The 15657-nt window shown below is 48.0% G+C and overlaps 1 protein-coding gene across 2 annotated transcripts in view; it reads right to left on the bottom strand.

The window, feature by feature from the left end:
• lmbrd2b (LMBR1 domain containing 2b) overlaps positions 1-15249 on the bottom strand; it is a 51405-nt gene extending 36156 nt beyond the window's left edge. The window contains exons 1-9 of one of the 2 annotated variants that reach the window (XM_072592679.1): positions 15135-15249; positions 14034-14275; positions 11501-11604; positions 11164-11277; positions 9994-10161; positions 3783-3993; positions 3044-3118; positions 557-670; positions 80-263 (exon numbers count right to left, since the gene is read on the bottom strand). In XM_072592679.1, coding sequence (XP_072448780.1) covers positions 80-263; positions 557-670; positions 3044-3118; positions 3783-3993; positions 9994-10161; positions 11164-11277; positions 11501-11604; positions 14034-14207 — 1144 coding nt within the window. In that variant the 5' untranslated portion in view covers positions 14208-14275; positions 15135-15249. Of the gene's footprint in view, positions 1-79; positions 264-556; positions 671-3043; positions 3119-3782; positions 3994-9993; positions 10162-11163; positions 11278-11500; positions 11605-14033; positions 14276-15057; positions 15107-15134 lie in introns of those variants that run through there. The other variant, XM_072592689.1, reaches the window with a different exon arrangement.
• Positions 15250-15657: the final 408 nt, after the last annotated feature.

The raw sequence follows: 15657 nt of genomic DNA, 5'->3' as shown, positions 1-15657 counted from the left end.
GGCTGGATTGTCGGGGGGGGGGTGCGCGAGTCCAGGGGTATGAGGATCTGGGGAGGGGGCGCTCTGATGGGTTACTCACCTACACTAGGGGTATATAGGTAACGGTTGATCCAGCTCCTGGGCTCCTGGCTCTGGAAACCACGAACAAACTGGTGAGTGCTGCTGGTTTCATTCTTGGCCACATCCTCCAGGTGAAAGGCTTCTTCCAACAACATCTTCCACTGAACTCGCGTTCGCTGCTGCCTTTGAACCACGTAGATCACCTGGACAAAAAAGGAACAGGTGCCAGGATCAAACAAGGCACAATAGTTCATACCCTCAATCATAGAGATGGAACTCGACACAACAGCTCAACCCTGAGAATCCCACTCGGTTCCAGCAATCTCTCAAACTTGAAAAACTGCACAGTGACCAGCAAATACCACACCCCAGGGATCAGGTGAACAGTGTCCGGAACACTCAGCACCAACGCTGCATCCCCACCTTGATTCAATCCCCGTCCTGACCCTTAACCCAGTACCCTGACATTATCCCACTGCCCCTGGCTGAGGCTCACTTGTTTGTGGAGTCTGACCAGACTCTTCTCACTTGGGAGGCTGTTGCTGTTCTGGTCAAAGTCTTCATAGTCATCCATGTTCCTGCCCATTCTCTCCTGGTACTCAGTGGGACACTGAAACACAACAGAGTAGTCAGTTGCACTCTACAAACACCCCCAACCATCCCCCCACAAAACAAAACTTCTCTAGACTCTTCTTGGCACCCCTCCCCCAATATCCTCCAGGAAAGCAGGTCTTCAGCTTTGGTCAGTGTCAGACATGAGTCTGATTGGTTAGAGCCGTCAGGATTACTGCAGGATTCATCAGCCTGATGACAGGTCTCTGATGTGCACCTGGGCAGGTGAACAGAGTAAGTTTATGACAGAGGGACAGCAAAGACAATCTAAGGAAGCACAAATAACACCTGACTGAATCCTGGGGACTGGTGCCATTGAACTGTGTTTGCCCAGTGCTTCCCTTTCCCACCATGCACAACACCAACGTTTGTTGTCCATGTAAGGATTTAATAAGGGGGCTACAATTTCAACTAGTAGAGTTGTTTGGTCTGTGGTTAGAATTGACTAAGTTGTAACAAATAGTAGCTTAAGTACAGAAGTTGCAGTGTTTTCTGTTAACCTGAGTCCATGCGCCAAGAAAATTGGGATCACTGAGCAATTTGGTTACATCATTAATCTTTAGTGCTGCCCCAGGAGTTGTGAGAATCAAGTATCAGTGCCCCAGATGGGAAGATGTAGACCAGGCAGAGGGGAATGAGGAGGTGGATTTTACCCGAATTTCCAAATATCCAAACAAAGGGTTAGTAAACAACATTAAAGTTTACAAAACTAGGATTAATATATTGGCACATAAAGAGGTTTGGGAAATGAACTGGAAGCAGAGAGTAGGCATTTTTGCCGTTGCTTTTCCCCTGTCCTTCCCATTAGGTTCCTCTCCCTGTCAATTCTACCAAGTGCCTCCCTCATGCCTCTGCAGTTGCCTTTATCCAGCTGCAATACCATTACATCTGATTCTATCTTCTCCCTCTCAAATAGCACAGTAAATTCAATCATATTATGATCACTGCCTAAGGGTTCCTTCACCTGATGAAGTCTGTATCACTGCACAACACTAAATCCAGAATTGCCTGCCCCCTAGTGGGCTCCAACACAAGCTGCTCTAAAAATCCATCTTCTGGACTTTTCACAAATTCTTTTCCTTGCAATCGCCTTCCAACCTGATTTTCTCAGTCTGCCTGCATACTGAAATCCCTCATGACGACTGTAACTTTGCCTTTCCTATACATCTTTTCTATCTCCTGGTGTATCTTGTGCCCAGCTCCTGACTGTTTGGAGGTCTGTACATAACTCCACCTATGGTTTTTCACCTTTGTGGTTCCGCAATCCTACCCACACAGATTCTACACTGTCTGACCATACTTTGTTGAGATTAGATTAGTTAGTGTGGAAAGAGGCCCTTTGGCCCAACAAGTCCACACCGACCCTCCGAAGAGCAACCCACCCAGACCCATTCCCCTACATTTACCCCTTCACCTAACACTATGAGCAATTTAGCATGGCCAATTCACCTGACCTGTATATCTTTGTGGTTGTGGGAGGAAACCCACGCAGACACGGGGGAGAATGTGCAAACTCCACACAGACAGTTGCCTGAGGCAGGAATTGAACCCGGGTCTCTGGCGCTGTGAGGCAGCAGTGCTAACCACAATTGATTTAACTTCATTTCTTTTCTTACTAGTAAAGGCAACCCCACCCCCTCTGCCCATCTTTTTGATAGGATGGATATCCTTGAATATTCAGTTCCCAATCCTGATCCCCCAGCAGCCATGTCTCTGTGATGCCCACTGCATCTGCTAATTTCAATCTGCACCACAAACTCATTTATCTTATTCCTTATACCGTGTGCATTCAGATATAACACCTTCACAGTCCTGTATTAACTGCCTCTTTTCTCTTGGTCATTCCTTTGTCGAGTGTGCTTGAAGTATCATTGCTAACCCCTTCCATACACTGTCCTATTTGTGAGTGGGCTGGAGATTTTACTAACCTCTCCTGAGTTCTGCACTCCTACCTCCTTCTTCAATTCAGGTTTCCTAATTTCTCCTGTAAATGAACCCTGTACAGAAATGTCTTCACTCGAGGGCCGTGAATCTTTGAGGTTGTCTGCCCAGAGGCTGGTGGAGTCTCCATTGTCGAACATATAGAATGCAAGACTGGTTTTGGTCTCAGTGAATTGAGGGATATATGAAGTGGGTAGGAGACCCAGGAGCATGTTAAATGCTCTCCAGCCCTTGCTGTCCCATTCGCATTGTCATGGCCTCTGCTTTCCCTCAGCATCTCCCCTCTCCTTTCCTCTCCTTTCCTTTCCCCTCCCCTTGCCCAAGCCTCCCTCAGCAATCCCTTGTTTCCATTTATTCTCCTGTCCTCTGCTTTATCCCCAGCTCCTGACATTCTTATTGTCGTTCCCTCCACTCGTATCCCTTTCTTTACCTTTCGGAGGATGGTGTCGATGTACTTTCTGAAGGGATGGTTATATTTCACTGTTTCGTTAAGCTTCCTGACCTCCTGGAAAAACACATTCATGTGATGAAGGAATAAATCATTTTGACAATAAGCAGTGGAATGCTATAGCACCTGGTCACAGAATCATTCCAGGATGAAGTCAGTTCAACATTTATACTTTCACATGTCCCCTGCCTGTCCTCCTCCATTTCACCAGCAAACCTCGGAAGGTCAGACTCAACGACTGGAGGTGGTTGGAAACAGCTTGACAGTAGCACCGAGTCCTGCTGCTCCCTGCTAATGACATCCATCCCACATTATCCCCAATACACAGTGTTTATGAATTTTGTAGCTAATCACAAGGCTAAACCCTTACAAAGCTACAGACTGGAATGTTTGAAATTGAGACAAGCAGCACAGTACATGACAGATTCCAGAGCCTCTTTCAGTCTGACAATGACACCTCGATCAAACTCCCCTCCCCATACACCCCACCTCCCCTTCACGCTCCAGCCCAAACTCCCACCATGACACCCTAGCCTCACACCCAAACCCAAGACACTGCCGCCCCCAGCCCCGCCCCTGACCTGCCCTCTCCTGACCCGCACAGATCCCCACCCCCCCCACCTGCATAGACCCCAGACCTGTCCCCCCACCCTCCACAGACACCCCCTGACCCACCCTCCCCTGCTCTACACACCATACCTCTCCCTACACCCTGACCCACCTCCATCACATCCTCGAGGGTCTCATCAGCATCTGCTTTCTCGGTCATCAACTTCGCCACTTTGAACTGGGTCTTGTTGAGGAGGTAACCACGTTGGGCTGCATTCCAATAGGAGCGCGGGATTTCCACCAGGCCATACCCCAGCAGCAGCACCAGTAGAAACAGCCCCCATGTGTTAGCAGCAGTGATGCCAATGGTTTGGAGCTTGTCCCTGGGAGTAGGGAGGGATATTAATCAGATTCAAATGAGTCAGTTCCAAATTGACAGAGAAGCAAAGCAAGGCCATCATTAGCTGCTGTTTCCTCCACACCAGACACCAGAGTCTAGCACTGCCGTCTCATAGCACCAGGGACCCAGGTTCAATTCCACCCTCAGGTGATGTTTGTGTGGAGTCTACACGTGGTTTCTTCAGGATAATTCACTTTCTTTCCACAGCCCAAAAATGTGCAGGCAAGGTTAGGGTGGTTAGGGAAGGTTGATTAGCCGTGTCATATACAGGGAGGTGGGTCTGGGTGGGATGCTTTTTGGAGGGTTGGTGTGGACTCAATGGGCTGAATGGCCTACTTCCACACTCTATGGATTCTGTGATGTTATGAAGTCATCCACACTGACCAGACATCCCAATCTGACCTCTGCACCCATTTGCCAGCAATTGGCCCATATGCCTCTAAACCCTTCCTATTCATATATCCATCCAGATGCCTTTTAAATGCTGTAATTGTACCAGCCTCCACCACTTCCTCTCGCAGCTCATTCCATAACCACACCACACACAGCCTGAAAAGGTTGCCCCTCAGGTACTTTTTAAATCTTTCCCCTCTTATCTTAAACCTACGGATTCGCCAACCCTGGGAAAAAAAAAGACCTTGTCTATTTACCCTATCCATGCCCCTCATGATTTTATAAACCTCTAAAGTCACCTCTCAGCCTCTGACACTCCAGGGGAAAAAAAGCCAGTCTATTCAAACCTTCCAACCCAACAGCATCCTCATAAATCTTTTCTGCACATCAAGTTAACAACTCCCTTCCTAAAGCAGGGAGGCCAGAACTGAACACAGTACCCAAGAAGTGGCCTCACCAATGCCCTGTACATCCACGACATGACCTTCCAACACCCCACACTCAGTGCACTAACCAATGAAGGCAGGTGTGCCAAACGCCTTCTTCACCACCGTCTACCTGGAACTCCACTTTCAAGGAACATATTCCTCTGCTCTCCCTTGTCAACCTTCCGCAGGGCCCGTTCCCTCTGGGACACCCTGGACCATTCCTCCTCCACTCAACACCGCCCCACAATCCCTACTACACCTTCCCCTATAACTGCAGAAGCTGTCAAACCTGCACATTTACTTTCTCCTTCATCACCATCCAAGAGCCTAAACACACCTTCAGGTGAAGCAGCAATTTACCTGAACTTCACACAGTCCAGTCTACAGTATTCACTGCTCACAATGTGGTCTTCTCTACTGGAGAAATGAAGCATAGACTGGGAGACCACTTTGCAGAGCACCTACATTCTGCCCGTAAGAATAACCCAGAGCCTCCAGTTCAACACACTGCTCTGTGTTCCCTGGCCAACGTCTCTGTCTCAGGCTTGCTGCAGTGCTCCAGCAAAGCCCAACGCAAGAACCGCACCTCATTTTCCACTTGGGACCCTAAAGCCTTTCGGACAAAATATTCTGTTCAATCATTTTGGAACCTGAGCACATTCTCCCATGTCCTTACCTCAACCTCCACACACCAGGCCTTGCTATCACATGGGCTGCAACCATAACCCTCCTGATGAAGGGCTTATGCCCGAAACATTGATTCTCCTGCTCCTCGGATGCTGTGCTTTTCCAATGCCACACTTTCCAACAATACATTGTTAGCCACTAATGGTCCCAATTAGCAGCTATTCATTTTGCTGGGCTGACGTTTAACCAAGTCAGTAGTCACCTGACACTCCAGTTTATGTGAAATCACGAGCTTTCAGAGTGCTGCTCCTTCACTTCACATGATGGAGCTCTGCAAGCTCATAATCTCAAATAAACCTGATGGACTATAACTTGGTGTCGTGTGACTTGTGACATTGTCCACCCCAATCACAGACCAGCACCTCCACGTCATGATCTGTAACCTTTTCTTTTTTCTTCTCTCTATGTGCTCCATCACCACCTATTGTTTACTCCTCCCCTACACCAACCTTTTCCCATCTACAATCAGTTCTGAAGAAGGGTCACTTTACCCAAAACAGTAACTCTGCTTTCTCTCCACAGATGCTGCCAGACCAGAGTTTCTCCAGCATTCTCTGTGCTTATTTCAGATTTTCTGAATCTGCAGGATTATGCCTTTAGGCAGGATCCAGTGACCTGCATTTGAAGGTTATAAAAGAAGCAGCTGCAGAGATAGTGGAGGCATGGATCAAACTATCCCGAAACTACCTGGATTCCAGGAGGGTCCCAGTGAATTGGAAAACCGGAACTGTGATGCCCCTATTGAGGAAGGGTGGGTGATAGCCTATCTTATTCTGCTCTAACATTTGTCATTCCTGACGAACGGCTTATGCCCCAAACATCGACTCTCCTGCTTCTCAGATGCTGCCTGACCTGCTGTGCTTTTCCAGCACCACTCTCTCGACTCTGACCTCCAGCATTTGCAGTGCTCACTTTCTCCTGACTGGGGAAGTGTAAAAGTACATTGTTAAGGGAGAAATAGCAGGACATTTAGAAAAGCTTAGCAGAACCAAATAGATTCAATATGGTTTTGCAAACGGGAAACAGCATTTGAAAGTATTTAGGGAAAAGATAGATTTTGAAATACCCCGAGTTGAGGGAACTGGCACTAAACAGGAATTGAGGCCAGGGGTAGAACAAGCAGCCACAGGCTGAGTGGCCAATTCCTACTCCTGTTCTTTATGTACTAGACTCTAACACTCCCAATAACAAGTGCTCAGCTAACCTGGCTTCAAGTTACTGAGTTTTTTGCCTCTTGCAATTTTTAAATGAAGGTGTTACATCAATAGAAAAAAACTTGTTGGAAAAGCTCAGCACGTCTGGCAGCATCTGTGCAGAGAAATTGGAGTTAACGTTTCGGGTTGAGGGAGCCTTCCTGAGAACTCTGGTGTTACACTAATATTCAGTGTTCCGGAATTCTTTGAACTACTGAGAGGGACCTTGTCATTTGTGAGGACAGCATGAAACAGACTGATACACTCGAACAGTTTGATGTTAAAGGAAGAGGATGTGCTGGAAATTTTGAAAAACATGAGGATAGATAAATCCCCTGAGTCAGACAGGATATACCCAAGGTTACTACAGGAAGTGAGGGAAGAGATTGCTGCACCTTTGGTGATGATTTTTGCGTCCTCACTGTCCACTGGAGTGTTTCAAGATGATTGGACAGTGGCAAATGTTATTCCCTCGTTCAAGGTAACAGGGATAACCCTGGGAATTACAGACCAGTCAGTCTAACATTGGTGGTGGGCAAATTATTGGAGAGGATGCTGATGGACAAAGTTTATGTTTATTTAGAAAGACGTAGCTTGATCAGAGATCGTCAGCATGGCTTTGAGAGGGACAGGTCAGGCCTCACAGGCCTTATTGAATCCTTTGAGAATGTGACAAAACACATTAAAGATGATAGAGCAGTGGATGTGGTGTACATGGATTTTAGTGAGGCGTTTGATAAGGTTCCCCATGATAGACTCATTCAGAAAGTAAGGCGGCATGGGATACAGAGAAGATTGGCTGTCTAGATACAGAATTGGCTGGCCCATAGAAGACAGAGGATGGTAGTAAATGGAAAGTATTCAGCCTGGAGCTCAGAGACCAGTGGTGTTCCACAGGGATCAGTTCTGGGACCTCTGCTCTTTGTGACTTTTGTATATTGGATGAGCAAGTGGAAGGGTGGGTAAGTTTGCTGATAACACGAAGATTGGAGGAGTGTGGATAGTGTGGAGGGCTGTTGTAGGTTGCAATGGGACATTGACAGGATGCAGAATGGGCTGAGAAGTGGCAGATGGAGTTCAACCTGGAAAAGTGTGAAGTGATTCATTTTGGAAGGTCAAATTTGAATGCAGAATACAGGGCTAAAGGTTTCTTGGCAGTATGGAGAACAGAGGGATCTTAGAGTCCACATCCATAGATCCCTCAAAGCTGCCACCCAGGTTGATAGGGCCGTTAAAATGGCATATGGTGTGTTGTTTCTCATTAGCAGGGCAATAGAGTTTAAGAGCCACGAGGTTCTGCTGCATCTCTATAGAACCCTGGTTAGACCTCACTTGGAATATTGTGTTCAGTTCTGGTCACCTTATTAAAGGAAGGATGTGGAAGCTTGAGAGAGAGTGCAGAGGAGATTTACCAGGATGCTCCCTGGACTGGAGGGGGTGTCTTATGGAGAAATGTTGAGGGAATGAGGGCTTTTATCATTGGAACAAAGAAGGATGAGAGGTGACTTGATAGAAAGGTACAAGATGATGAGAGGCATGTGACATCTCAGTGGAACGAACAGTTAATGGAGAACTGCAGACCACGGTCTAAGGAATGCAACAAACTCAGAACAGATACTTAACTACAGAAACGATCATCCCAACACCCAGAAACGGAGCTGCATCAGGACTTTGTTGCAACGAGCCACAACATAACGCTGCAGCACCCCAGAACTGCAAGCAGAAGAAAAATACCTATACAGCATATTCAAGAAGAACGGGTACCCAATAAACACATTCCACTGATTCCTGAACAACAAACCCAAACAAGCAGACACAACACACCCAGAAACTCTAGCCACACTGCCTTACAAAGACATCTCAGAGATGACTACCAGACTACTCCAACCCCACAAACTTACCAACAGACTGAAACAGTTACTGATGAACCTAAAAGGACCAATAACCAACAAATCGAACGTCATTTACAAAATACCCTGCAAGGACTGTAACAGACACTACATCGGACAGACAGGCAGGAAACTAGCCACCAGGATACATGAACAGCAAGTAGCCACTGAACAACATGAGCCACTCTCACTAGTATCCTCACACACAAATGAGGACACCACTTTGATTGGGACAACACATTCATTCAATTCTTTTGGCATTCATGCAGGAACCATTCATCCATCCTGGGACAGGCTAAACAGAGACACGCACAGGAATTCCTAGAAGCCTTTCAAACTGGAACTCCATCAATAAACACATTGATTCGGATCCCATTTACCACCCTTTGAGAAAAAGAACCAGAACCTATATCACCCACCTTCAGAGACCAAGACACACAAATAGAAAGTGGGACAGAACACCAGTTCTTCACCGGACGCTCACCTCCGGTGATGACGTTACCTAGTATGGTGACGAAACGTCTGAGAACAAACCTGCCAGCTCAGCGAGCAAACTTAGAACATGAACATTCCTTGGTTGTCTGGATTACTACCACTAGGCCATGGCTTCTTTCTTTCTTTAAATAAATTCTTGCTTCTATTTTGATATTACTTGTAAGTTTACTCTCAAAGTTTATTTTATTGATCTTTATTATGTTACTGTCACATTGTCATATTTAAAGCTTTCACAATCCTCTGGTTTATACTAAATCTTTGTCACAGTCTATATTCTTCTTTCATTTTATTACTATCCTTTTAGTGGGTTGATCCCCTTCAGAGAATCCTTTTCTCTCGGTGGGGTAAATCTTTGCCACGAGTCACGAATTATATTCTTTGAGGCCTGCCATTGCTACTCAAACCCTTTCACAGTTTCAAACTCCTTCCTCCACCACACTGTGGTTTCAAACCCACCCCCACCCCCACCTGCCACACTGTGGATTCTGAAACCCACTGAAGCCTTTCACCAAATGCATTGGCATCTTCAACATCCTCAGACTCCTGGAAAGATATTGCAGTTCCTTCCTGGGTCAGAATCCTGGAATTCCCTCCTAGGGTGTTGTCGGTCTGCCTACAGCTACATGGACTGCAGCGGTTCAAGAAGACAGCTCAGCCCCACCTTCTTAAGGGGTAATTAGGGATGGGCAATAAATACTGGCCCAGTCAGTGACACCCAAATTTATGAATAAGTTTATAAAAAGCCCTTCTCCATCCTCCATTTACCCACCCTGTAATCTCTGGTCAGGCCAGAATTTAACACTCCTTCCCCTTCAGCTCCCCCCCCTCAAGTACTCTCTCCCTCGCGACGGGCCTAAAACCTTGTTCCAACCCCACTCTGAAGGCGAGGGTAACTCACCAGTCGAGCCTCAGCCCAGGATGGACAGCCACGTAGATGAGGAGAGCTCCGAAAATCAGCAGGTAAGTGCCGTAGTAGATGGCATTTTCAAACAGTGCAGTCTTAATCTTTCCCGTAATGGAGAAGTCACCTGAACGAGCGTAGGACTGCATAAAAGGCAGTAAGATCCTGTAACAGAACCAAAGAGTCAAACAACTCGGGAAAATACTGCTCAGGAAAATACTGTTACATGCCAGCTTGATGCTGGCTTACAAATATTTCTGCCAAGGCCAACATTTGCTCCCCATCCCTAACTGATCTGGAGAGGGCTGTAGTGAGATGCCAACCTCCCCTGGGACAGCCCACATGGTCAGACACAGTAAAGGGAGGATGAGTGAAAGGATGTGAACACGTTGACGATGTGTGTCCTAGTCTGTTCAATGGCTGTTGCCAGCAATGAACAGTGACCTCACGATTAAACCTGCACTCCAAAGCTTTCTGCTCTCCTAGCTAAGCTCCTCCAGGACATAGCAGCTCACTTGATCAGCATCACATCCACAAACGTCCCCCTCCCTCCACCACCGACGCTCAGTAGCAGCAGTGTGTACCATCTACAAGATGCATTGTAGAAATTCACCAAAAACCCTCAGACATAACCTTCCAAACCCACAACCACTTCCATCTAGAAGGACAAGGACAGCAGATACATGGGAACACCACCTCCTGCAAGCTCCCCCCCAAACCCCTCACCATCCTGACTTGGAAATATATTGTTGTTCCTCCACTGTCAATGGGTCAAAATCCTGGAATTCCCTCCCTAATGTGATTGTGGGTCTACCTACAGCACACGTCAATAGGGACATTTGTTGCAATCACTTGTTCAGACATGTTACGACATCTACCTTGATCAGGCGGGACTCAAACCGGGACACCTGTCCAGAGATGGTGCCTGTTTATCCAGGGTTAAGTTGCTGACTGAGGTTAATTGATTGACTAGTTGTGTAAATATAAGTGAGCCACAGGTAACGCTGGGAATGATGAGAGTTTTATAACTATTCAGTCAATAAACAAGAAGCTCTACTTCACCAACATTCTGACCACAGGAGCTCAGGAACAGACCACAACATCTCCAAGGCAACTAGGGATGGGAGATAAATGATGGATTCAATGCAGACTTCCCAAGTCATTTACCAGGTCAAAAACTGTGATGTCCAGTAGACAACTCTCCAGAAAACAGGCAGAATTCCATCCGGGATGTAACTCCAAGGCTTGAAACATTGCTGCAGCACTGGGATATCGGGCACACTGGGAAGAAGAGAATGAGAACCTCAGGTGTGAAGGTCAGTAATGGCAGCATTGGCCAGAGAGGTGGGTAATGCACACGATGGGAGAGTGGACAGCACCTGGGACAGGCATCCATGGTGGGTAGAGCAGAGTGGGAATGGGGCAGAGGAAAGGAGGGGAAGGGTCAGTGGCAGGGGAGAGAGGGTGAATTAGTTTTGGGTGGGATGGCTACAGGATATCTTACCTGTGGGAGGAGTTGGTCTTGTTGGCTGTGAATAACTTGCTGGAGTTTGGAGCGCTGCTGGGTGATATCCTGAAGCTATCGACTTCACACTGTCTGTAAATGGTCTGAAACCAAAAGTATCAATAAACTTCACTCAGTCGAAATACTCCCAAAACAGACAGGAAAGAAAAATAGGTCAAGTATACTATTCAGCCCATCAAGTCTGGCCCATATGACAATCTTAGAGTTATAGAGCTCAACAGCACAGAAAAAGAACCTTCCAACCATCAAGTCTGCTTCAAACTAAAGCCTAATTATTCATTTCCAGTTCTTGGCTCTGGCCTGGTATGCCTTGACATTGAACGTTTTCAGTGAAACCCTTCTTCGATGTGGTGAGGGTTGCTATCTCTCCAACCCTCACAGGCAGAGAGGTCCAGAGTCCCAGCACCCTCTGGACGAAAACACTTTGCCTCTGCTCTTCTAAACCTCCTAGAACTTATTTTAAAAGGAGGCAGAGGGTTGCCTTTCAGATTGGAGGCCTGTGACCAGTGGGGTGTCACAAGGATTGGTGATGGGTCTACTGCTTTTTTGTCATTTATATAAAATGATTTGGATGCAAGTATAGGAGGCATGGTTAGGAAGTTTGCAGCTGACACCAAAATAGGTGGTGTCACGGATAGTGAAGAAGATTATCTCAGAGTACGGCAGGATCTTGATTAGATGGAATTTAATTTAGATAAATGAGAGATGCTGCATTTTGGAAAGTCAAATTAGGGAAGTACTTATACACTTAATGGTAAGATCCTGGGGAATGTTGCTGAACCAAAAAAAACTAGGGGTGCAGATACATAGTTCCTTGAAAGTGGCATCACAGGTGGACAGGGTGGTAAGGAGGCATTGGGTAAATTTGCCTTCATTGGTCAGACCATTGAGCATATAAGCTGGAATGCCATGTTGCACTGTACAGGTCATTGGTGAGGCCACATTTAGAATACTGCATACAATTCTGGTCACTCTTCTAGAGAAAAGATGTTGTTGTTAAACTTGAGAGAACTTTTACAAGGACATTGCTGGGACTGGAGGGTTTGAGCTATAGGGAGAGGTTGAATGGGCTGGGGCTGTTTTCCCTGGAGCGTCAGAGGCTGAGGGGTGATGTTATAGAGAATTATAAAAACATGAGGGTGATGTTATAGAGAATTATAAAATCATGAGGAGCATAGATAGGGTGAATAGCTAAGGTCTTTTTCCCAGGGTAAAGGAGTCCAAAACTTAGGGGTATAGATTTAAGGAGAGAGGGGAAAAGTATAGAAAAGGACCGGAGGGACAATTTTTTCACGCAGAGGGTAGTGAGTGTATGAAATGAGCTGTCAGAGGAAATGGTGGAGGCTGGTACAATGACAACATTTTAAAAGGCATCTGAATGGGTACACGAATGGGGAAGGTTTAGAGGGATAGGGATCAAGTGCTGGAAAATGGGGCTAGGTCAGATGGGATATCTAGTCAGCGTGAACTATTTGAACCACAGGGTCTGTTTCCATGCTGTATGACTCCATAAATGTATGCCCTGACCTTATCTATACCCCTCAATTTTATATATCTTGAACTCCACAGTCTCCTCTGCTCCAAAGGTAACAATTCCAGTGTGTCTAACCTCTCTTCATCTTTGCAAATCTGCAGTCCAGACAAGCATCCTGATCAATCTCCTCTGCACCCTCCACAGTGTATCACATCCCACCTGTAAATGTGCATTCCAGCACTGTGTGCGATACTCTAGCTGTGACCTCGCCAACATTTAATTCGTTTCCAGCAAAACCTCATTACTTTTAAACTCTGTGCCTCGATGATTAAAGTCAAGTATCCCAAATGCTATCCTAACCACTTTATCCGCCATAAAATTCTAACTGGACTGGACAGAGTAAACGCTGGAAGGATTTTCGTGATCACAGGAGAGTCCAGAAACAATGCCAAAGTCGAATGATATGGGGTCAGCCATTTAGGACAGATATGAGGACCAATGTCTTTATCCAGAGAGTGGGGAGCTGGTGAAATTCTCTGCCACAGGATGTGGGTTGAGGCCACAATGCAATGTTTTCATGCAAGAATTGGATATAGCTCTTAGAACTAAAAGGGATCAAAAGATACAGGAGAAAGAAGAAATGGGGGTACTGACATGGATGACCAGTCACAACTATTAATTTTATCCTAGATGATGATCAAGGCTAAACAGACTGGCCTATACTTGCCTTTGTTTGAGCAAGAATTTGCAGCTCCCCAGCTCAGATATCAGCCCTATATCTCTGCAATTTCCACTAATCTTCCCTCAGCATCCTTGAATGTATCTGATCTGGTCTGGTCTTAGCAACTTAACATCTTCAAGTACTGACTGCCTATGCAATAGATTTGTGCAGATTGCACATGTGGGCAAATCACTAACATGTGGCTAGTCTACCTGCAGTTGCCAGGTGTTTTGGCCATGATACAACAAAAGATAAACACAATATTAGTCAATACACAATAGCCACAGTGCAGTGAATAGAGTACAGTGTACTGTTACCATGGTGACATCCAGAGGTAGGATGATGACAATGAGGAAGCAGAGATACCAGGCTAACACTGTGGCCACAATCACCAACTTGTGCTGCTTCCTGAAGTCAGCATATCGATACAGAACCAGCAGAGCCAGGAAGAACACCACCACAACATCGATTCCCAACGCTGCCCCACTCATGGTCAGTCTGAGAGAAACAGAATTGAGGATTTGGGAGTCTCTGCTACCAGAGGGACCACTGAATAACCCTGTGTGGGGAGAGGAAAAAGAACTAAATGTCAAAGCAGGTGATGCGTTTCTGGGCAAAGGGATGGGGGGGGGGGGGGGGAGGGGGGAAAAGAGAGGGGGAGAGGGAGGATGGGGGGAGGGGGAGGGGGAGGGGGAGGATGGGGGGAGGGGGGGGGGGGAGAGGGGGAGGGGGGGATGGAGGGGGGGGGAGGAGGGGGAAAAGAGAGGGGGAGGGGGAGGATGGGGGGAGGGGGAGGATGGGGGGAGGGGGAGGATGGGGAGGGGGAGGATGAAGGGGGGGATGGAGGGGGGGAGGAGGGGGAAAAGAGGGGGAAAAGAGGGGGGAGGGGGAGGGGGAGGGGGAAAAGAGGGGGGAGGGGGAGGGGGAGGGGGAGGGGGAAAAGAGGGGGGAGGGGGAGGGGGAGGGGGAGGAGGATGGGGGGAGGGGGAGGATTGGGGGTGGATGAGGGGAGGGGGAGGATGGAGGGGGGGAGAAGGGGGGGAGGATGGGGGAGGGGGTGGAGGAGGATGGGGGAGGGGGTGGAGGAGGATGGGGGAGGGGGTGGAGGAGGATGGGGGAGGGGGTGGAGGAGGATGGGGGAGGGGGTGGAGGAGGATGGGGGAGGGGGTGGGGGAGGGGGATGGGGGAGGGGATGGGGGAGGGGGTGGGGGAGGGGGATGGGGGAGGGGGTGGGGGAGGGGGGAGGGGGTGGAGGAGGGTGGAGGAGGGTGGAGGAGAATGGGGGAGAATGGGGGAGGGGGTGCGTTAGTGCTGTTTTGCTGGATATTTAAACACAACAACCCTGAGACCACGAGGTCCCGGTCCCGGGCCGTCACCGTCTTTACCCCCAGTGCCCTCCCCCTCCACAAACCACTCACTTTTTCTATCCTTGGTGTTTCCGGTCCAAGTTCACCTCTGACCTTCCCACTGCATCATTTCCGACGCGGTGACTCTTGGGTAGTGTAGCTCCCCGCCCAGGCCGCCCTACAAAGTCCACAATGCACTGCGGCGGTGCGCTCGGATTGGTCTAGGGTCGTCGACACGCCCACAAGCAAACGTCACAGACCACACAGGCCCATGTCCTATGAGAGCCAATCAGATCCGACATCCGGTTAGCGCGCGGCGTTCGAACTTCCCGCCGGAAACACAACAAACAGAGAGAGAGGGATCAGGGGGAGAGAGAGAGAGAGGGATCGGGGGAGAGAGAGAGAGAGAGGGATCGGGGGAGAGAGAGAGGGATCAGGGGGAGAGAGAGAGAGGGGGATCAGGGGGAGAGAGAGAGAGGGATCAGGGGGAGAGAGAGAGGGATCAGGGGGAGAGAGAGAGAGGGGGATCAGGGGGAGAGAGAGAGAGGGATCAGGGGGGAGAGAGAGAGGGATCAGGGGGAGAGAGAGAGAGGGG

The sequence above is a fragment of the Chiloscyllium punctatum genome, chromosome 2 (genome assembly GCF_047496795.1).
Source record: "Chiloscyllium punctatum isolate Juve2018m chromosome 2, sChiPun1.3, whole genome shotgun sequence".
Classification (NCBI taxonomy): Eukaryota; Metazoa; Chordata; class Chondrichthyes; order Orectolobiformes; family Hemiscylliidae; genus Chiloscyllium; species Chiloscyllium punctatum.
The sequence above is the reverse complement of the archived record's forward strand: the minus strand, read 5'-3'. Positions and strand labels throughout refer to the sequence as shown.